General features: G+C 61.5%; 1 protein-coding gene across 3 annotated transcripts in view; it reads left to right on the top strand.

Annotated features, from left to right (window-relative positions):
* ZNF536 (zinc finger protein 536) overlaps window positions 1-20,169 on the top strand; it is a 390,408-nt gene extending 370,239 nt beyond the window's left edge. For all 3 annotated transcript variants that reach the window (XM_066349577.1, XM_066349576.1, XM_066349578.1), the window contains exon 6: window positions 19,885-20,169. In XM_066349577.1, coding sequence (XP_066205674.1) covers window positions 19,885-20,126 — 242 coding nt within the window. In that variant the 3' untranslated portion in view covers window positions 20,127-20,169. The remainder of the gene's footprint in view (window positions 1-19,884) is intronic.
* The last annotated feature ends 2,712 nt before the right edge of the window (window positions 20,170-22,881 follow it).

The following is a 22,881-nucleotide window of genomic DNA, read 5'->3' as shown; positions in this document are numbered from 1 at the left end:
CCACCTCACAGCAGGGTCTCGGGGCCTCTCCCATGTCTCCCGTGTCCACCTCACAGCAGGGTCTCGGGGCCTCTCCCATGTCTCCCACGTCCACCCCACAGCAGGGTCTCGGGGCCTCTCCCACGTCCACCTCACAGCAGGGTCTCGGGGCCTCTCCCACGTCCACCCCACAGCAGGGTCTCGGGGCCTCTCCCATGTCTCCCATGTCCACCTCACAGCAGGGTCTCGGGGCCTCTCCCATGTCTCCCACGTCCACCTCACAGCAGGGTCTCGGGGCCTCTCCCATGTCTCCCACGTCCACCTCACAGCAGGGTCTCGGGGCCTCTCCCATGTCTCCCACGTCCACCTCACAGCAGGGTCTCGGGGCCTCTCCCGTGTCTCCCATGTCCACCTCACAGCAGGGTCTCGGGGCCTCTCCCATGTCTCCCACGTCCACCTCACAGCAGGGTCTCGGGGCCTCTCCCGTGTCCACCCCACAGCAGGGTCTCGAGGCCTCTCCCACGTCCACCTCACAGCAGGGTCTCGGGGCCTCTCCTGTGTCCACCTCACAGCAGGGTCTCGGGGCCTCTCCCGTGTCCACCTCACAGCAGGGTCTCGGGGCCTCTCCCATGTCTCCCACGTCCACCTCACAGCAGGGTCTCGGGGCCTCTCCCGTGTCTCCCACGTCCACCTCACAGCAGGGTCTCGGGGCCTCTCCCATGTCTCCCACGTCCACCTCACAGCAGGGTCTCAGGGCCTCTCCCATGTCTCCCACGTCCACCTCACAGCAGGGTCTCGGGGCCTCTCCCGTGTCCACCTCACAGCAGGGTCTCGGGGCCTCTCCCGTGTCCACCTCACAGCAGGGTCTCGGGGCCTCTCCCGTGTCCACCTCACAGCAGGGTCTCGGGGCCTCTCCTGTGTCCACCTCACAGCAGGGTCTCGGGGCCTCTCCCGTGTCCACCTCACAGCAGGGTCTCGGGGCCTCTCCCGTGTCCACCTCACAGCAGGGTCTCGGGGCCTCTCCCGTGTCCACCTCACAGCAGGGTCTCGGGGCCTCTCCCGTGTCCACCCCACAGCAGGGTCTCGGGGCCTCTCCCGTGTCCACCTCACAGCAGGGTCTCGGGGCCTCTCCCGTGTCCACCTCACAGCAGGGTCTCGGGGCCTCTCCCATGTCTCCCACGTCCACCCCACAGCAGGGTCTCGGGGCCTCTCCCACGTCCACCTCACAGCAGGGTCTCGGGGCCTCTCCCATGTCTCCCGTGTCCACCTCACAGCAGGGTCTCGGGGCCTCTCCCATGTCTCCCACGTCCACCCCACAGCAGGGTCTCGGGGCCTCTCCCACGTCCACCCCACAGCAGGGTCTCGGGGCCTCTCCCATGTCTCCCATGTCCACCTCACAGCAGGGTCTCGGGGCCTCTCCCATGTCTCCCATGTCCACCTCACAGCAGGGTCTCGGGGCCTCTCCCATGTCTCCCACGTCCACCTCACAGCAGGGTCTCGGGGCCTCTCCCGTGTCCACCTCACAGCAGGGTCTCGGGGCCTCTCCCGTGTCTCCCACGTCCACCTCACAGCAGGGTCTCGGGGCCTCTCCCGTGTCCACCCCACAGCAGGGTCTCGGGGCCTCTCCCGTGTCTCCCGTGTCCACCTCACAGCAGGGTCTCGGGGCCTCTCCCGTGTCCACCTCACAGCAGGGTCTCGGGGCCTCTCCCATGTCTCCCACGTCCACCTCACAGCAGGGTCTCGGGGCCTCTCCCATGTCTCCCACGTCCACCTCACAGCAGGGTCTCGGGGCCTCTCCCATGTCTCCCACGTCCACCTCACAGCAGGGTCTCGGGGCCTCTCCCATGTCTCCCGTGTCCACCTCACAGCAGGGTCTCGGGGCCTCTCCCATGTCTCCCACGTCCACCTCACAGCAGGGTCTCGGGGCCTCTCCCGTGTCCACCTCACAGCAGGGTCTCGGGGCCTCTCCCGTGTCTCCCACGTCCACCTCACAGCAGGGTCTCGGGGCCTCTCCCATGTCTCCCGTGTCCACCTCACAGCAGGGTCTCGGGGCCTCTCCCATGTCTCCCGTGTCCACCTCACAGCAGGGTCTCGGGGCCTCTCCCATGTCTCCCGTGTCCACCCCACAGCAGGGTCTCGGGGCCTCTCCCGTGTCTCCCACGTCCACCTCACAGCAGGGTCTCGGGGCCTCTCCCATGTCTCCCGTGTCCACCTCACAGCAGGGTCTCGGGGCCTCTCCCATGTCTCCCGTGTCCACCTCACAGCAGGGTCTCGGGGCCTCTCCCATGTCTCCCGTGTCCACCCCACAGCAGGGTCTCGGGGCCTCTCCCGTGTCTCCCACGTCCACCTCACAGCAGGGTCTCGGGGCCTCTCCCATGTCTCCCGTGTCCACCTCACAGCAGGGTCTCGGGGCCTCTCCCATGTCTCCCGTGTCCACCTCACAGCAGGGTCTCGGGGCCTCTCCCATGTCTCCCATGTCCACCTCACAGCAGGGTCTCGGGGCCTCTCCCATGTCTCCCACGTCCACCTCACAGCAGGGTCTCGGGGCCTCTCCCGTGTCCACCTCACAGCAGGGTCTCGGGGCCTCTCCCGTGTCTCCCACGTCCACCTCACAGCAGGGTCTCGGGGCCTCTCCCGTGTCCACCCCACAGCAGGGTCTCGGGGCCTCTCCCGTGTCTCCCGTGTCCACCTCACAGCAGGGTCTCGGGGCCTCTCCCGTGTCCACCTCACAGCAGGGTCTCGGGGCCTCTCCCATGTCTCCCACGTCCACCTCACAGCAGGGTCTCGGGGCCTCTCCCATGTCTCCCACGTCCACCTCACAGCAGGGTCTCGGGGCCTCTCCCATGTCTCCCACGTCCACCTCACAGCAGGGTCTCGGGGCCTCTCCCATGTCTCCCGTGTCCACCTCACAGCAGGGTCTCGGGGCCTCTCCCATGTCTCCCACGTCCACCTCACAGCAGGGTCTCGGGGCCTCTCCCGTGTCCACCCCACAGCAGGGTCTCGGGGCCTCTCCCACGTCCACCCCACAGCAGGGTCTCGGGGCCTCTCCCACGTCCACCTCACAGCAGGGTCTCGGGGCCTCTCCCACGTCCACCTCACAGCAGGGTCTCGGGGCCTCTCCCATGTCTCCCGTGTCCACCTCACAGCAGGGTCTCGGGGCCTCTCCCATGTCTCCCACGTCCACCCCACAGCAGGGTCTCGGGGCCTCTCCCATGTCTCCCATGTCCACCTCACAGCAGGGTCTCGGGGCCTCTCCCATGTCTCCCATGTCCACCTCACAGCAGGGTCTCGGGGGATGTGGTGTCTGAGAGAGGAGAGGGCTGGACTCACACCAGCCATCTCTCAACCCTGGCTGCCTGCTTCCCGCTCCATCTGGGACCCCTGTGTCTCCACCTGGGACATGGGAGTCCTGCTGGGGCTCTGCTGTCGCCCGACCCCCAGCCTGGGATCCGTGCTCTAGGCTGGAAACCGCAGCCGGGAGCATCTGGCAGAACACGCACCCACTGCAAACAGAAACCACATTCGTATTTTTTTTTTTTGGGGGGGGGCTGATGGTTTCTTTTCCTTGGTTTTAGGAAATCCTTTCAGATGGAATTTTGTTCTGTGTGTCAAGACTCTGGCTGATTACCACGCGCTGCTTATGCGCGGGGGGAGGGGGGTTCAGGGAGGCAGCTTCTGTCCATCTGAGCGAGAGAAGGTGGAGAGCACTTGTCTGTGGGGGGCGGGGGGTCCGTCTGTTGTGAACCCCTCCCACAGCCCCCAGAGCGCCTTCCGGAAGCCAGCCCACAGCTGACCAGGCCGCTGCACTGCCTGCCTGTCGGGGTCCTTCTGTGTTGAGAATGGGGCGCCCCTCCCTCGTTCCCCACTCCCTACAGACACACGGGGGAGGGACACAGACTGTGCCCCCCGGCCAGCCGCCCCCCACCTGGTCCCCCAGCCACGTGTGATGCAAGGATCCCGACAATAAAAATCTCCCTGTCACTGAGACATTCCTCAACTGTTAGCAATCAATTTGGGGGTGTGGGCGGGGGGGGGATGGACGTGTTGGGACGTACCACAGGACATCAAAGGGGTCTCGCTGCCGCCTGGGCTCTGCTTCAGCGCCTCGTCACTTGGGAAGGTGGGGCGCTCAGTAATTTGCGAGCCTCCGAGCGCGCAGGTTATTGTGTGCGGGCAGATGGCGCGGGCGTTTTATGGCTGTTCCTTCTGTGGGTCCTCATCTGTGGGGTGATGTGTGCGCTCCGGTCTTTGTGTTCCTGCTGCAGTCTCTGGTCTGAAACCGGTGCTCAAGCCCCGAGGCTGGGCTTCCCAGCATAGTCAGACCTTTAAACACCGGGCGCGGAGGGTGCAGGGGTGAGGAGTGGGGTGGGGAGTGTGTGTGTGTGTGTGTGTGGGGGGGGTTAGCCGGAAATCCGCATGCAGTTCTGAGGCTGCCGTGTTCGCAGGGAACCGGAGGTTACTGGGGATTAGAAGTGGGCACAGGGAAGGGACTATGGATGGGGAAGGAGAGGGTCAGCCGGGCTGTGGGCAGGCGCCGGGCTGGTGCCTGCTGTCACCCTGCCCTGCCCTCCAGAGGGGGCCCCCTGGGGAGGGAACCATCCCGGGGGGGGGCTTGCGGCCACCCCACCCTTCACCGTTCAATCATGTTGATGCCCAGGAAGGAAACGGAATAGACGCGCCCGGGCCTCTCTCTTCTTCCTACGGCCTCTCTCCTTTATTCTGGAGATAGAATTACTGTTGGTAAGCATCTGAAAGTCATTAGAGGGCCCTGCAGCCGCTTGTCAGGTGCCGACACAGGAACTGCTGAAGCCAACCGGGTGCTCGCACCGAGGGCTGGGAATTTGTCATGTGCTGATGAGCGGTTATAATAATATATGAGCAAATCACAAGCATTCTGCAAATTAATCAAATTTCCACCCCGCCCCACCCCCTCTCCCTTGTCTCTGGGAGAGTGGCTTTGCAGGCAGACGTAGGTGAAGCAGGCCCACTCACAGATGGTCGCTCTGGCATCAGATGGAATTTATATAACAGTAATTCTGGTTTCCTGCCAAAGTAGCAGAGAACACACCAGGGAGAGTGTAGCAGGCGAGTCATGTGGTTTTGCTGAGGCTGTTGTGGGAAGTGGAGAGGGGGGAATCTCAAATCCAGCTTCCTGGCCCTCGCCGCGTTTGCCGGAGGGCCAGGGACAGAGGGACGCACGCCGTGCGCCGGGGGGTGAGACCCTCACATCTCCTCGTGTGCCTGGGGCGGAGAGCGCGCCGTGGTCTGCAGCTGTGGGGGCCGGTGGCGGGGACAGTCCCGGGGCTGCTGCTCCTGGGCGGCGGGCGGGGGTCGCGAGGGCGGCTGACCACACGGGCTGGGGACACGCACGGGGGTCGCGAGGGCGGCTGACCACACGGGCCGGGGACACGCACGGGGGTCGCGAGGGCGGCTGACCACACGGGCCGGGGACACGCGCGGGGGTCACGAGGGGGGCGGGCCACACGGGCTGGGGACACGCGCGGTGGTCGCGAGGGGGGTGGGCCACACGGGCCGGGGACACGCGCAGGGGTCGCGAGGGGGGTGGGCCACACGGGCCGGGGACACGCGCGGGGGTCGCGAGGGCGGCTGACCACACGGGCCGGGGACACGCGCGGGGGTCGCGAGGGCGGCTGACCACACGGGCCGGGGACACGCGTGGGGGTCACGAGGGCGGCTGGGGACACGCGCGGGGGTCGCGAGGGGGGTGGGCCACACGGGCCGGGGACACGCGCGGGGGTCGCGAGGGGGGTGGGCCACACGGGCTGGGGACACGCGCGGGGGTCGCGAGGGGGGTGGGCCACACGGGCTGGGGACACGCGCGGGGGTCGCGAGGGGGGCGGGCCACACGGGCCGGGGACACGCGCGGGGGTCACGAGGGCGGCTGACCACACGGGCCGGGGACACGCGCGGGGGTCGCGAGGGCGGCTGACCACACGGGCCGGGGACACGCGCGGGGGTCGCGAGGGCGGCTGACCACACGGGCCGGGGACACGCGTGGGGGTCACGAGGGCGGCTGGGGACACGCGCGGGGGTCGCGAGGGCGGCTGACCACACGGGCCGGGGACACACGCGGGGGTCGCGGGGGCGGCTGACCACACGGGCTGGGGACACGCGTGGGGGTCGCGAGGGGGGCTGACCACACGGGCTGGGGACACGCGCGGGGGTTGCTCCCCCTGGAGAGGCCCGGTCACCGGCCCCTCGCCCCCACTGCCTCGGGGACCCCTGCGTGGGCTTCTCTTTTCTCTTTGGAATGTTTTGCGAAAGGGATGCTGGTCCTCTGGACTGGTTCAGGTGGTCGGAAACGACACTGCTGGTGATTCAGTGGGTCCTGCACGGGTGGCGGCTCGTGTGTGGCCGCCTGGGAGCCCGTGGGTGGGTGTGTGTGGCGAGGGTGCGTCGGCCCAGGCCTGCGCGTGGGGCCTGTCCCTGGTCCCCGAAGGCCTCCCGTGGTTCTGACCCCTCACCTCCACCTGCCCCCCGCTCCCCTCTCCCTTTGGAACTGTGTCTCCTGGGGGGGTGGGGGAAGAGACTCGGGGTTGGCATTTGGGGGACCAAGCTTGGAGGGAATGGCTGTCACCCCAAGCTGCCCTTCCGTGGTGTGAGACCACGGGCCCGCGTGCGGGCGGCGGCGGCGGCGGCTCCCAATGCAGAGCCTGTCGGTGTGTCTGGGTCGAGGTGAGGACCGAGGAGTGATGTGCTGGACGGAGGTGTCTGCAGGGCCTGTCGGTGTGTCTGGGTCCAGGTGAGGACCGAGGAGTGATGTGCTGGACGCAGGTGTCTGCAGGGCCTGTCGGTGTGTCTGGGTCGAGCTGAGGACCGAGGAGTGATGCGCTGGACGGAAGTGTCTGCAGGGCCTGTCGGTGTGTCTGGGTCCAGGTGAGGACCGAGGAGTGATGTGCTGGACGCAGGTGTCTGCAGGGCCTGTCGGTGTGTCTGGGTCGAGCTGAGGACTGAGGAGTGATGTGCTGGACGGAGGTGTCTGCAGGGCCTGTCGGTGTGTCTGGGTCCAGGTGAGGACCGAGGAGTGATGTGCTGGACGAGGTGTCTGCAGGGCCTGTCGGTGTGTCTGGGTCCAGGTGAGGACCGAGGAGTGATGTGCTGGACGGAGGTGTCTGCAGGGCCTGTCGGTGTGTCTGGGTCCAGGTGAGGACCGAGGAGTGATGTGCTGGACGCAGGTGTCTGCAGGGCCTGTCGGTGTGTCTGGGTCGAGCTGAGGACTGAGGAGTGATGTGCTGGACGGAGGTGTCTGCAGGGCCTGTCGGTGTGTCTGGGTCCAGGTGAGGACCGAGGAGTGATGTGCTGGACGGAGGTGTCTGCAGGGCCTGTCGGTGTGTCTGGGTCCAGGTGAGGACCGAGGAGTGATGTGCTGGACGGAGGTGTCTGCAGGGCCTGTCGGTGTGTCTGGGTCCAGGTGAGGACCGAGGAGTGATGTGCTGGACGCAGGTGTCTGCAGGGCCTGTCGGTGTGTCTGGGTCCAGGTGAGGACCGAGGAGTGATGTGCTGGACGAGGTGTCTGCAGACCCTGTCGGTGTGTCTGGGTCCAGGTGAGGACTGAGGAGTGATGTGCTGGACGGAGGTGTCTGCAGGGCCTGTCGGTGTGTCTGGGTCCAGGTGAGGACCGAGGAGTGATGTGCTGGACGCAGGTGTCTGCAGGGCCTGTCGGTGTGTCTGGGTCGAGCTGAGGACCGAGGAGTGATGCGCTGGACGGAAGTGTCTGCAGGGCCTGTCGGTGTGTCTGGGTCCAGGTGAGGACCGAGGAGTGATGTGCTGGACGCAGGTGTCTGCAGGGCCTGTCGGTGTGTCTGGGTCGAGGTGAGGACCGAGGAGTGATGTGCTGGACGGAGGTGTCTGCAGGGCCTGTCGGTGTGTCTGGGTCGAGGTGAGGACTGAGGAGTGATGTGCTGGACGAGGTGTCTGCAGGGCCTGTCGGTGTGTCTGGGTCCAGGTGAGGACCGAGGAGTGATGTGCTGGATGCAGGTGTCTGCAGGGCCTGTCGGTGTGTCTGGGTCCAGGTGAGGACCGAGGAGTGATGTGCTGGATGGAGGTGTCTGCAGGGCCTGTCGGTGTGTCTGGGTCGAGGTGAGGACCGAGGAGTGATGCACTGGACGGAGGTGTCTGCAGGGCCTGTCGGTGTGTCTGGGTCGAGCTGAGGACTGAGGAGTGATGTGCTGGACGAGGTGTCTGCAGGGCCTGTCGGTGTGTCTGGGTCCAGGTGAGGACCGAGGAGTGATGTGCTGGACGGAGGTGTCTGCAGGGCCTGTCGGTGTGTCTGGGTCCAGGTGAGGACCGAGGAGTGATGTGCTGGACGGAGGTGTCTGCAGAGCCTGTCGGTGTGTCTGGGTCGAGGTGAGGACCGAGGAGTGATGTGCTGGACGCAGGTGTCTGCAGGGCCTGTCGGTGTGTCTGGGTCGAGGTGAGGACCGAGGAGTGATGTGCTGGACGCAGGTGTCTGCAGGGCCTGTCGGTGTGTCTGGGTCCAGGTGAGGACCGAGGAGTGATGTGCTGGACGGAGCTGTCTGCAGGGCCTGTCGGTGTGTCTGGGTCGAGGTGAGGACCGAGGAGTGATGTGCTGGACGGAGCTGTCTGCAGGGCCTGTCGGTGTGTCTGGGGGTGTGTCTGGGTCGAGCTGAGGACCGAGGAGTGATGTGCTGGACGGAGGTGTCTGCAGGCCTCGCTGCAGCCGGTGGCCGACATCTGTCACCCCTCAGCCCTGTCTGAGCCCCGCCGGCTGGAGAAGGTGACGTCTGACACCTCTGGCTTCAGGGCGAGCCTTGTCGAGGGAGAAGGGGAGGAGAAAGGAGCAGCTTTCCTTTGTGACTTCCTCAGAAAAGCCCCGTCTCGTCTCTGCTCGCCACATTTTATTTATTTGGGGCACGTGACGGCCTCGGTGGCACCGGTGGGAGCCACACGCGGCCAGGTTTGCGCTCTGTCCCCCTTGACCTGGTGATTTCCATTGTTCACGGGACCGATCTGCTGACGTGGGCGGGCAGAGCACAGCTACTCACACGTGTGCCCCGTGTGCCCCTTTCTGTGGACAGTCACCGTGGGTGCGAGAGCGTCTCTGTCACACGTCAACTCCCATCAGTACCAGACGGCAGCACGGGAAGGGAGGTCAGGTGGCCTGCCCACACCGCACAGTTTTTGGTGACGTGTTCAGCAGCCCACAGGAGACCACAGAAACCGCAAGTGCACCCCCGGAAAAGTGCTCACGTTTCCATGACAGGAGTGGGGGCTGGGGAGCTGCCCAGAGGAGCTCGGGCCCAGCTCGGGCGGCTGGGACGTCTGGTGGCTGGGGCCTGTTGTGTCAGCCACTCCCTTGGGCCTGTCCCCGGGTCCTCTCTCCTGGGGCACCGTGCACAGCACACCCTTGGCCCCCGTCATGTGTCCGCCCCCGGCCCCCGCCCACGTTTAAACAACCACGAAGGGCTGACGCATCCATTTCACGAGAAACGATGGCAGGGGGACGTGGCGGGCGCTGCTCGTTTATGTCACAGGGTGTGTGCAGGAATGCCACGCCTGCTTTGGGGACAGCCACACGCGGCCGCCCCGGGCCCCCAGGGAATGCAGCAGAGACAGAGGGCAGGGATGCCAGGGCCGGTGGGGGCAGCCAGACCCAGCCCCTGGGGCCGTCGCTGGGACGTGTTGCCAAACCTACTGCCGTTCCAGGATAAACTGTTTGTACGTGAAATCTCTGTGTCTGGACACATCGGCAATACCTTAATATACTTTTAATTGCATTGGGGACAGAACAATAAATACGTGTGTGCCGGCAGCTTATGGCCTCTGGGAAGGTGAGAGTGTGTGTGTATAGAGCAGGGCTGGGCCTGGAGCGGCCCCTTGGAGATCTGTGCCAGCACTCAGGGGGAACTCGGGGTGGGGACAGGTGGGCGGGGTTCGTGGAGCCCTGACTGGGGAGAGTGGGCACCCCCACAGGCCACAGAGGAAAACGCAAAGCCTCCCAGGGGCCCAGGGTGCCCCTGAAAACGGCTGAGCCCAGGTGCCTTCCATGAACGCAGAGTGTGGTAGGGGTTGTGGCAGCCAGACAGGGGGTCCCGGGGCACCGGGGTTTTCCTGCCGAGCAGAAGAGCAGGGCGGGGTGGGCATCGTGTGCGGAGCGCAGCGCAGGTCTGGGCAGCGTGCGGGGAGGGCTCTGCAGGTCTGGGCAGCGTGTGGGGAGGGCTCTGCAGGTCACCTGGGAGGAGGGCGGCCGCCCGGAGGTAGAGCTCCGAGCAGGGTAGACGGATGCAAGGTGGAGCTCCGTCCTCACAAGACCAGGTCTGGGTTCCGGATCAGGGCTGCCCACCCCAGGGTGGCCCCAGGCCCCAGTGCCGGCAAGAACAAGGGCCGGGCAGCCGGTCACCACCCGAGGCACCACCCCGCCCTTTCCCAGCAACTTGCTCAAGGGGAGCAACTCCCCCCTTCCTTACGCGGCCCTACTGTGTGTGGGGCCGCAGGGACCCGGCCTCCTCGGGGAAGGGGACGCCCGCCAAGCCCGCGGCGCGGGAAGCCGTCGCTGAGCAGTGCCTCTCCTGCAGCATCTCTGGTAAGAGCTGGCCTGGCGCTGCTCCCCGGCCCTGAGGGGCTTCGTCGGGTCTGCCTGGGAGGAGCTTTGGGAGCTGGGGGTGGGCGGGCTCCCGATAGAGGTGACAGAGGAGGTGGCAGGGAGGATGGCCAGGCTGAGGGGCAGGAGGACAGGCGCTTCCGAAACCCTGGGCTGTGGGGGTGGTGCAGGGGGCGCTGAGCTGGGGGGGTCTGGGGGACTCCCACGTCCCGCCAGGCACTCTCCTCTGGGGTCCGGCCTCAGCTTCCGAGCCTCCACACTGACTGAGCTTGAACCCGGGGCTGCAGGGACAGCGTGCTGGCTCGCAGGGAGCCGGTGCAGAGCTGGCCACCGCCTTCCTGTGGACGCACGCCCACCCTCTCGGGGCGTGGTGTCCTCGGCTGGTGCGTGGGGGCCCCGCCCCTGACCTCGGCGGCGCCACATCGAGGGTCCAATTCAAGGGCCGCTGCCTAGAGGCTGCGTTTAAAGGTCTGGTGAACGGCTCCCTCCGTCTCTCCGTGCGCCCCACCCTGTGCCGGGCGTTTCATCGGCCTCAGCTCAGCCTGGCCACCCTCTCGGTGGGCCAGTCTCCTTATGCCCATTTTACAGATGAGGAAACTGAGAAATGGGAAGTGAACAGCCGGTCCCGAGCACACAGCCCACAGGTGACAGATTCTGTCTGGAAAGCCTCCGGGCTTGGCCACCGTGCGAGCAGCACCTGTGTGGCTGGGGCCGGGTGAGTGTCCTCCCCCCTCCCCCAGGAGAAGTTCCTGTCCTCTGCTTGGCTCAGCGACCCCGAGGGTGACACTTTTAGCTGTGTCCCTCTCCTGACCTGTGTGTGTGGGGGGGTGCGGTGAGTTGCTGTCACCGTCCCCTGAGAGTCAGCCAAATTAAACTTTAAGGAACTTTTGACATAGACTTTTTCTTGTAGTATAGACTTAAATTTACAGGAAAGAGCTGCCCAGGCCGTGCAGGGAGCCCCTACGTCTCACACCCGTCTTCCTCCATGATCAGCGTCTCACGTCAGTGGGGGATGGGTCCCCATCAGGGGCCCAGGATCCACACACACTGTATTCAGTGACATCTCTGTTCTGTCCAGGTTGCCTTGGCGTTTACCCAGAGGACTTCTCGGTCCCGGGACCCCCTCCACGACACCACGTCCCCTTAGTTGTCACGTCTCCCCGAGGCTCCTGGGGAGGTGGTGGTTTCTCAGCCTTCCCCTGGGTTTGATGACGTGGGCGGTTTTTCATCCTTTTATTTATTTTTTATTTTATTTATTTATTTTTTTACAGGGACAGAGAGAGAGCCAGAGAGAGGGATAGATAGGGACAGACAGACAGGAACGGAGAGAGATGAGAAGCATCAATCATCAGTTTTTCGTTGCGACACCTTAGTTGTTCATTGATTGCTCTCCCACCTGTGCCTTGACTGTGAGGCTACAGCAGACCGAGTAACCCCTTGCTCGAGCCAGTGACCTTGGGTCCAAGCTGGTGAGCTTTTTGCTCAAACCAGATGAGCCCATGCTCAAGCTGGCGACGTCGGGGTCTCAAACCTGGGTCCTCCGCATCCCAGTCCGACGCTCTATCCACTGCGCCACTGCCTGGTAGGGCGACTTGGGTGATTTTGAGGCGTTATTTGTAGAACTTCCTCCCCTCCGTTGGGGTTTCTCGTGGTCAGACTCGGGGTGTGGGTTTGGGGAGGGAGGCCAACAGAGGTAAAATGCCTTCCCATCGCCTCGAATCGGGGTGCGTGCCGTCACCCTGACCTGGGACACCTGGCTGAGGTCGTGTCCATCGGGTGGCCGCCCTATAGTGTCCCTCTCCCCTCTTTCCCGCTGGACGGCGAGGAAGTGACCCCTGGCAGTCCCGGTGCAGGAGTGTGAGTCAGGCCCCACCTCCTCGGGGCGCGTCCACACGAACCGTCTGGGAAGCGCAGGCTGTCTCCCTACTCTCTCTGTGTACTTACGCATTCAGTCCTTTGGCTATGTCAGCATGGCCGGGATGTTTATTTTATACGCTGGGCTATCAGTCGGTATGGTTTTGTCTACCTGGTTGGGGACACGGTTCTGGCTGGGGCCATGGGGACACTTTCACGGATTCTGTGGCACTTTGACGCCTGCCCGGTACCCCCACCTCCCACTGTGTGGGTTTTCCGACAATTTCTTATATTCCAGCCCCAGGGGCCACCGGACCATCTTGTGTGGTCCTGCTCCAGCCCTGGACTCAGCAATTCCTCCAAGGAGTCGGCCCCTTGTTTTGCGGACGATATTAAACATCCGCTCCGGGCTCCGTGGGCGCAGAGCTCCCGCCAGGGGGTCGGGGCCCTGGGTCCTCAGTGAGTGGGCTCACGGCGTGTCTGTGTTCAGCTAGAACACGGGCTCGAGGTGACGTCTCCCACCCATGACCCCACGGATCAAACTTCACTTTCAATGCAGAGTAGTAAAATAGCTTCGGTTCTGTTCCAAATGAAAATCCGAATCGTAGGGAACGTCAAGCCTGGAGTCATTTATACGAAGGATTGAGTCATTTATTCTAAAGTGTTTTAGCGTCTTTGATTAGATGGAGGAATATATATATATAAATGTATTTTTGAAAACTGAAAACATACGTTACGTGCCTGATAAGATTTCTGCCCACTGGGAATCAGGGGAATTAGGGGCGGAGTGTGTGGGACACAGAGCAGAGGAAACGGCTCTTCTGCTGGTGCGATGCGTGGGTCCGTCCGTCTGTCTGTCCAGGTTCTTGCCCCGGGCCCAGCCTGCTGGGGCTGGAGCAGGGTGCGGGGTCCTGGGCAGGGACCCCTCCCGGAGGGCAGACCCTCCGAGGCAGCGGGTGGGGCTGCACAGGAGCCAGACCCCCCCCCCCCTGGGCAGGCCTGACCACTCCTGAGTTTGCACGGGGTCCACCTTCACGGGCCCAGTTCCTAACGCAACCCGCTGGCCCTGTGGGTGGAGCCCTTTTCTCACCTACCAGGACCCGTCCTGTGAGTGTCCTTGGTTTCAGGGCACCTGGGGCTCTGGCCGAGGGACAGGGGGGCCGCTCCTGTGAGGAGGGGCCTGTCCCAGGTCTCCGAGCCTGGTCCCTTCCAGGCAACGGCACCTCGTCTGTGGCTGCAGGCCACCCTTCTGGTGGCTCAGAAACCCTCCGTGGCCCTGGGGAAGGATGAGGGAGTGTCCAGACGGCTCAGCCGTGGGTTCTGCGGGCTGGCCGAGGGGCCTCCTGCTCCACCGGGCTGCGCCGGGCCAGGACCCCCAGCTGCTCGGCTCCCCAGACACCTGCACCGTGAGCCTGGTCGGAGGTCGGAGGTCGCAGGCAGGGTCCCTGTTCTGTCACCCACAGGCTGTGCCTCTCGTGTATGTCAGTGGACAGCACAGGCCCTGGTGTGCTGGTCTGAGAGAGAGTGAGGCTGCGGGACGACACAGGGGTCTGCCTGCCTGCGCCCCTGTCGGCCTGAGCCAGGACCCCACGATCCACCGTGGACGCACATGACCCTTCTCTGCACCCTCTTCCTTGTTATGACCGCAAACCACGAGTCACAATTCTGGGGGCGTCTCTGCCTTCTGAGCTGCCCTTGCTCCGAAGTCCGCGCTCTGGAGCGGGGTCTCTGTCACCACTCCAGGCCCTGCGCTGTCCCCTGCTGAAGGTCCCCTCTCGCAGGGGCTCTCCGGACCCCGCCTCAGAGACTCCTTCCTCCTGAAAGCTGGAGCCCAGCTCGGGGCAGCTGCGTGTGACCTCCCCCCGGACCGTCTTCCTCACACTGTGTCTGTGGGGTGCTGGCACCCCCGACGGCAGCCTGGGACACGTGGCCGTCACTCAGCGTGCACTGGGCGGCAGCCTGGGACACGTGGCCGTCACTCAGCGTGCGCTGGGCGGCAGCCCGGGTCACGTGGCCGTCACTCAGCGTGCACTGGGCGGCAGCCCGGGTCACGTGGCCGTCACTCAGCGTGCACTGGGCGGCAGCCTGCGTCACGTGGCCGTCACTCAGCGTGCACTGGGCGGCAGCCCGGGTCACGTGGCCGTCACTCAGCGTGCACTGCGCGGCAGCCTGGGTCACGTGGCCGTCACTCAGCTGCACTGGGCGGCAGCCCGGGTCACGTGGCCGTCACTCAGCGTGCACTGGGCGGCAGCCTGTCACTCAGCGTGCACTGGGCGGCAGCCTGGGACACGTGGCCATCACTCAGCTGCACTGGGCGGCAGCCTGGGTCACGTGGCCGTCACTCAGCGTGCACTGGGCGGCAGCCTGGGTCACGTGGCCGTCACTCAGCGTGCACTGGGCGGCAGCCTGGGACACGTGGCCGTCACTCAGCGTGCACTGGGCGGCAGCCTGGGACACGGGCCGTCACTCAGCGTGCACTGGGCGGCTGTGTCAGGCGGGCACCGCGTTGTGCTGAGGGGCGCGCGCCCTCCCAGCAGCGGTCAGCGGGGGGACGCCTGGACGGGCTGCCCGAGGTCGGTCCCCGCCCCTCCGTCCTGCTGGGCTCCGTGGCCCGCGCGGAGGAGAAGCCCGCCGCGCTCGGGGAGGTCTGGAGCCCGTGCGCGCCTGCGCGGCTGTAATGAACGGATGGTCCCCCGAGGGCACGCGGCCTCCTCTCCCCCTCTGGTCCAGGCAAAGAGCAGATACTTCCGCCGCTGCAAATAAGAAAAATACCCCGTTTCCCCACTTTTGTTATAAACAATGTACGACTTGCTTTCTCCTTCCTCGGCTTGACCCTCTGCGCTGTATACATATTTATATATTATTCATAGTGGATTAAAAATGGATGTGCTCTTTACCACGGCTGGACGGCACAGTGACAATACAAATTAACGTATGATGTACTTACTTCTCCTGTGGCAGTGATGGGGAATGTTGATGGTCTGGGAGGGAGAGGTGGAGGAGGGAGCGTGGGGGGTGGGGGGCGTGTGGACGCGCTGTCGGGGCTCAGGGCCCCGGGCTGGTCCTGGGTGGCTGTGCGGCCGCCGAGCTGGAGAGGCCGTCCGCCTCTCTGCTCCCACAGAAAGGGGTCCAACGTCCCCGGGTCCTGTGGGCCTGACCCCTGCCCACCTCACCGGCGGGGGCAGGGGCTTCACCTCCACCTTGTTGACCGGCTCGCTCCTCTGGACCCAGGACAGCTCCTCACGATCACCTTCACTCGGGGGCAGGGGAGGGGGGCTCTTAGTCCTTCAAAGAACTTTCTCCTAAATCTGTGTCACGCAGCCTTTCCCAAGACCACTCAGAAGGGTGTGTGCACAGGTCGGCATGGGTGTGCTCGTGTGTGAATATCTGTGTGTGCACGTGTGTGTGTTGCCTATAAAACATGGTTCCTGGGAGGATCTGGGAGAATTCGGGGAGCTGGGTACCCCAGAGCCCCTGGGGAGTGAGTTTGTTTTCGAGTAAACGGTTCGGGTCGGCTGTCTCAGCTCCCTCGCCTGTCCGACAGCCTGATCTCTGATCTCCCTCTCTCGGGCCGGAAAGCTCAAGTGTGAGGATAAAACAGCCAAAACTGTCTGGGGCCTACTGGGCAGCGTGGGGCTCCAGGACCTCAGTGGGCACTGTCACGATCCTCACGGCCCCTCCGTACCGGGCAGAACACGGAACTGCAGTCACCACTCACGTGGCGGCCACGGACTGTCCAAACCTGCCGGAGTCGTCCTCTGTCGTCAACTCCACCAAGAAGCAGGCAGGCAGGCGGATAGAGAGAGAGAGAGAGAGAACCACAGGAGAAAGTCATGATTAATATTTTAAAATCAATTGGTGGGGGAAAAAACTGTACTAAGTGCTTTTAGGTGAAGTTGGCCGGTTCAGAGAGGCTTTTATTGTGGACAAGGGTGATTCTGAGTTCTCCGTCTGGTTGGCTAAGAGGTGGGTTCCACGGTGCCCGTGGGGATACACCGTGCAGAGAGGGTGGCTTCCAAAGGGGAGCGCAAAGAATGCATGCCAAAAAAAAAAAGTGTTATTCAGCCATCAGAGCAAAATCCTAAAGCCCACAGCCACGGTAGACGGGCGCCGGAGAGCACGGAAGAACCAATATGGATGCGGTGACCGAGGTGGGTTTATTACGGAGGACGAGACCTCTTTGGGTCGTGTTACTAAGAATTTGGGTTTTATTCTTTTATGTATTATTTGGAGTTCTTCATGCCGGACCAGGGCAGCGTGTCCCGTCAGTCACTATTGTCCTCTAGTAAAATACTGTGAGTCAGGCCAGCTTTCTCCGAGCCACGGCCATCGGGACAGTGGTCACTCTTCGTCTGGGAGCTGCCCCGAGGTGGGAGCCCAGACAACGGTGTCCCTTTCTGAGAAGCTTTGGACAAAACTCAGCAGACACGTCCTGGGTCTCCTGGTGTCTGAGCACTTCTCCCAGGCCCCCGGGCTGCCTGCCGCTCGGTTCACCTGCCCTTTCCGAGGGCGTCCGGACCTCTCTGCCCGAGGCCCTGGCCCACCTGCGTGTCCTCAGGGGTGACCACACCATGAGCTGGGTGGTTGAGTTTTGAGATCTGCTGACACTCACCGGTGACCAGCTTAGCGGCGACTTGGATTCTGTCTACTGCACGGACAGACAGACAGTAGGCGGGTTTTCCCTGTCCGTGGCCGCCGCCCACCCCCAACTCCCCCTCTCCACACCATCGGGAATAGGGGGCCCTTTGCCTCCTTTATAGAAATCCTGAATCCACTTTCAAAGTAGGACCCTCAGTGCTCCTTCCGTGCCAGCCCCAGGCCTTGCCTGTCCCCTGTGGGGGAGGTCACCACGCCCGGGGGGACGAGGACGGGTCTGCGTAGCAGGCAGGCAGGAGGGGAATCGCTGGAGAACGCGTCTCTCTCCTGGGTCACATCAGGCCCTTCTGTGGCCGTCTGTCCCTTCGTGCCGGGGGAGGCTGGTGCGGAGGGACACCCACAGTGCCGGCCCTTTTCCCGGGTCACCCTCGTTCCGGACGGACGCCGGCGTCTCCTGTTGCACGCAGGAAGCTTGCTTGGATTCAGCCTGAGCGTGCTGTGTAGGAGCCAGCGGGAGACGGAGTTGTGGCCGCAGCTCAGGATGCCTCGGAGCAGGCGCAGGGAAGCAGCAAGACTGTGACTCGGGGAGCCCCACGTGCACCCCCGCACCCGCCTGCCCTGCGCCGGGGTGGTCTCACGCCTGCTCTACTGAAGGAGGTGGCTGAGCTCGCAGCCCGTGGGAGGGACTGACCCGCAGCCGGTGGGAGGGACTGACCCGCAGCCGGTGGGAGGGGCTGACCCGCAGCCGGTGGGAGGGACTGACCCGCAGCCGGTGGGAGGGACTGACCCGCAGCCGGTGGGAGGGGCTGACCCGCAGCCGGTGGGAGGGGCTGACCCGCAGCCGGTGGGAGGGACTGACCCGCAGCCGGTGGGAGGGGCTGACCCGCAGCCGGTGGGAGGGACTGACCCGCAGCCGGTGGGAGGGACTGACCCACAGCCGGTGACCCGCAGCCGGTGGGAGGGACTGACCCCGCTCGCAAGGGCCCACAGAGCGGGGGCACCCGGGTGGGCGGAGCCCAGGCCAGGAGGGGAGTCTGGGCCTGAAGATAGGGGAAGTGGGGTGTCGGGGAGAGGGCAGCACAGCGAAGGTGCGGGCACCCACCGACTTGAAGCCGCTCTGCAGAGGCCCTGGAATGGTCTGCTTGGTGACGGACCAGGAGGTGCCCCGGGGAAGCCTGGACAGGGGTTGGGACTGAGCTGTGAAGGTCCTGACTCTTCCCTAGGAAGGAAGTGGCCGTCAAAGATTTGCGGCAAGGAAATCGTAGGTCCCGGTCGTTTCTTAGGAGCTCCCTGTGGTCCCTCGGGGAAGATGCCAGTGGGGTGGGCTCTCCTGTGGGCGGCTGCACGTACCCACTGGGCTCGGTTCTGAAGGGGCCCTTGGCAAGAACAACATCAGCAGGTGGAATGGATTCGTCCTGGGGATCAGTTGTCCAGGAGGGACGGAGGACAGAGCCGTGCTGAAGCCCGCCGACAAGGACGCAGGGTCAGGCCTGGGCTGCAGCCCGCGGGGAAGTGGGTCTCAGCCGCGGACCTCGGCTTGGCCCCCTGCCTCCGGAACAAGACTGTTTTGCAAAGCAGATTCAGGGACGCTTGCCACTAATACTCTAGAAAAAGGGCTGAATAGGCAGTTTGGGTGTTTTCGGGGGTAAACGGCTGGGCCCGTTTATTTACTTGTTTATTTTGCCGAGCAAATGAAACCCAGCCCAGAGCCTGACCTCTCTGGGACGCTGGGCGGAACGGCGCTGGGAGCTCCCGGGGTTGGCAGGGCCACAACTTCCGGGCTTCGGGGACATGGCTGTCCCAACACGACCTCCCTCCCCAACCTCTGCAGACCCCTCGGGATGGCAGGGTGTGTGTGTGTGTGTGTCTGTGTCTGTGTGTGTGTCTGTGTGTGTGTATGTGTGTGTGCGCACGCGCTGAGCTCCAGAGCAGAAGGCCCAGTGTGAAGGGTCAGACACAAGAATCTGCCTTCTGGTCTGATTCAGAGCCTTTCTAGAAAAGTTTAATTCCAAGGGCCACTCTTTGAAAGCTAACCTCTTTAGACGCTCCTCCAGCTGCGTCCGAGGCTGGAGGACTGTCCCCCTCCGTCCCGTGTCGGGCTCGGTTGGCTTGTCAGCAGAGTTCATGGGGGGGATAGGACGTGGACTGCCTTTGTGGACACCAAGTCGGAATCCCAGACGGGGAGCTTTATGGCTTCCTCGTGGAGAGCTGGGACCGGCCAAGTCCCGTCCAGGGGTCCGGTCTGTCCACTGTCCGTCTTTGTGCCGCTTGTGAGCCAAGAACGGTTTTAACATTTTTTTAAACGGTCGGAGGAGAGAAACACAATAAACAAACTCAAGCAAGGATAACATTTCTTATTCTTGACTCATATGAAATTCCAAGTTCAGTGTCCACCACAGTAGAGTTTTGAATTCCAGCGATGGGAAGCTGAAATGCGGTTCCTCTCGTGTTATCTGACAAACGGCGTGCCTAGTAGCTCCGTGTACCCCTTGAGCCTGCAAACTCTAAAATATTTACTAGCTTTCTGTTAACTTTCTTTTCTGTCACCCGGAAAGTCTGAATCAAAAACTCTGGCTGGGGATAAACGGACCTGTTACATCATCCCTTCCAAGGGATTTTTATTCAGTAACTTTGTAACTTATTACTTGCCCAGATAGATGTATTGGCTGTGTTTCTCTCCTTTGCTGTTTGATATATATATATATATTAATATATATATATATTAATATATATATATATGTTTTGTTTTTGTTAACTCTTAATACCTATGGTATTGGTTGCATGGGTCGTGGTGATGGTGGTCCTCGGAGGGGTGGGGGACCCTTGCCAGGGAAGGAGCTACCGAGCTGACTGCCCCCTCTTTGTCCCCGCAGGTCACAGGCCTTTCCAGTGCCGGTATTGCCCCTACAGTGCCTCTCAGAAGGGCAACCTGAAGACCCACGTGCTCTGCGTCCACCGCATGCCTTTCGACAACAGCCAGTACCCCGACCGCAGGTTCAAACGCTCCAGGGTCGACGCGGAGGCCCCCGGGAACTTCGATGAGCCGGGGACGGTCAAGGCGGGCGGCTCAGAGCTCCCAGAGGAGGGCGGCCAGGTCCAAGAGGAACGCAACTGAGCCGCGCCCCCCCTGGACATGGTGGTCACCTTGCACGGGTCTAGGGTTATGCGTCTGGTAAACAAGTGTGCTAACTGCATTCCGGGAAGGGGGGGTGGTGGTGGAAATCACGTACAACCTCCCCCCCCCCCGCCCCAGTAGTGTATAGAACATTTAAAAAAATTAAAGAGATATCTATATATATATATTAAAAAAGAAAAAAAAAAAGATCCCCGGCCCTTGAAAATGGCTGCTAAACTGTTACCCGGCAACAAGAACTTCCAAACAGCGCAGGTGGGAGGAAGGCGGCTTCAGAGGGAGCCGGCGTTCCACGCCAGCGTCGACGTTTGTCCAAAAAACCACGCTTTTAGCTGGAAAAGGACACCATCTGAACGCACTAGTGTTGCCTTGAAAATGGGGGTTCCGTGCGCTCACTCTTGGGGGGGAAGAACCCCTAGAATCTGACACCCCTGCTGCCGCGGACCTCGCACCCTAGCGGACGGGCGAGCAGGGGGCAGCCGCGGTGCCGGTCAGGCGGGAGCGGCCCGGCCCAGAAATCAGTAGGCGGGCGTGGTGGCCGCACCATCAGAAACCCGAGCTGGCCGACCCCGTGCGCAGCCGCGACCGCGCGGTCAGGAAGTGTCCGCAGACAGACGTCCACTGCAGGTCGGACGAGTAATTCCTTTTTGCAGCTCAAATGGCAATATCCGAGGGAAGTGCTTTTATTTCATTTTTTGGCTTTTTTTTTTTTTTTTTTTTTTTTAATATTTGGATTAAAAAAAAAATAAGGTGGCTGGTACAAAAAAAAATTAGGGAAACATTCCTTAAAATATCGTTTAGAAAAGCAAGCCAGCCCGATCCCTAGAAGGTGCTGGTTAGGAGTGGAAATTCAGTGTCCTCAGAGGACGATGGGGTTTGCTGACGATTTTTACGATTGGACTTGAACGAAGGCTGCTCCGCCCCTTGTGACCCGATTTTCTTTTGTTATGTGTTCGTTTTTATAAGTGTCACGGACACGACTCACATTTTCTTCTCCGGCGAGCTTTTATGAAGTAGCTTGTATTAAAATATGAATCTAAACATCCTGCTCTATCACTGATGGAGACAACTGTTTGAGTTTAAAAATCTCTGTTTTTGTAAAAACAAATGCGTTCTCTATTTTTGTAGATTTTAGATTTTTCTACTGATTGGGTACTCCAAATTTATCAAGCCCTTCACCACCCAGAGGGAGATTTTTTTTGAGGGCCAATAACAAAACACTTCATCTATTGAAACCAAGGGGAAAAAAAATATATAAAAGAACCCACGATTACACACGACAAGTTAAGGGTTTCTTCTGGAAAATGCTAACGGACAGAAGGTTCCGCCTCTTCAACGTCCTTCCTTTGAGTGACCTAGAACCGGTGCTGGTGCCTGTGATGTTCGAGAAGCAACAGAGTCGTAACATCTTCTAAAACAAAGTCATTCGGACTTAAAAAAAAAACAGAAACAAGTCGGTATTTTCTGCAGTCTGGGAGCACAGGATAACCTAACCCCAAGGGCCTTAAAAACTTCAGTTCCTGCCTCCAGCAGTTCACAAAAATAACTAAACTGCAATCGATGTAAATACAACGCTTCGCCGCCCTGAGACGGGAAGGAGTCTCGGGGTTGAGAAGGAGTCCGGGTTTGCAGACACGCGGTGCAAGGGTGAACCCCCCACCCCCTGCAGACGAGGTCGCCGGGCACCGCGGACCCACCTGGCGTCCGCCCGGCAAGCTGCTTTCCTGTTTTTCTAGACTAGTTCTCACTGCCTTACTTAAATCGAGTGGATACTCTTAATGCAACTGTTTCTATGCCCCTAGCGGAAGGACAGAGATGTTCCCCCGAACACCTTCTGACTGTAGTGAGCTTTAGGAGTTGTAACCGCCCTGCTGTGTTTGGTGACTGTGCCGGACGCTTGCTTCCTGTGTGTTCGCCCCGCCTTTGGTATCTTTAGCCAAGAAAAACAAAACAAAACAATATATATCTATATGAAAAGAAAGAAAGAAAGAACAGAAAAACCAAGATTTTAAAAAAAAGTAAAAATAGAAAAAAAATAAAAAACAAAAAAAAACAACAAACGAGAGCCACATTCCATTTTAGCACTTTGGGAACTCTCAGTATTTTTCGGTGTCTTCTGAGCATCCTCGGATGCGACAGGCAATAATTCTGTTTGTGGCGCTGGGGACAGCCCCTCTCTTTGTGGCGTGTGTGTTGATCCATTTCGTCCCGTGCTACTGCCCCTCCCTCGCCCCCCCTTTCCTCCACCCAGTCCCCTTCGACCCACAAGCGATAGTCGCAGTGACGTGAACCCGAACGCCATCAGGTTCTCCTCACTAAACATGTCCGGTTCTCTCCCTGTAACTTCTGTGGTCTGTGATGCTGGTCATTAAAAATACTGTCGACATTCCTACGCAGAGAAGAAAAAAAAAAAACCCACCTATCTTGGAGGAAGTCTGAGCTCGGTAGAGTAGACGGTTTTGTTGCTATGCTTGTAACAAGTAGAGGACTTTGTATTTAAAGTTTATTCTTGGTCATTATTTATTATTATAATACATCCATCGACAGAACTTTATTCTGGTATAGAAAGTATTAAAAGTTGTTTTTTTTGTTGTTGTTGTTCCCCCCCCCCCCCAGCAATGACTGTTTTCTTTCTGCTGTTAGAATAAAATGTCTTTGAAGCCGTCCAGTTTCATCCAGTGTTTTATGCAATAAACCCTTGACCTCTGAACAAACAAACAAACAAACAAACATCTTT

This window comes from Saccopteryx leptura, chromosome 9 (genome assembly GCF_036850995.1).
Source record: "Saccopteryx leptura isolate mSacLep1 chromosome 9, mSacLep1_pri_phased_curated, whole genome shotgun sequence".
Lineage (NCBI taxonomy): Eukaryota > Metazoa > Chordata > Mammalia > Chiroptera > Emballonuridae > Saccopteryx > Saccopteryx leptura.
Note: the sequence above shows the minus strand (reverse complement) of the source record. Positions and strands in the feature narration are given on the sequence as shown.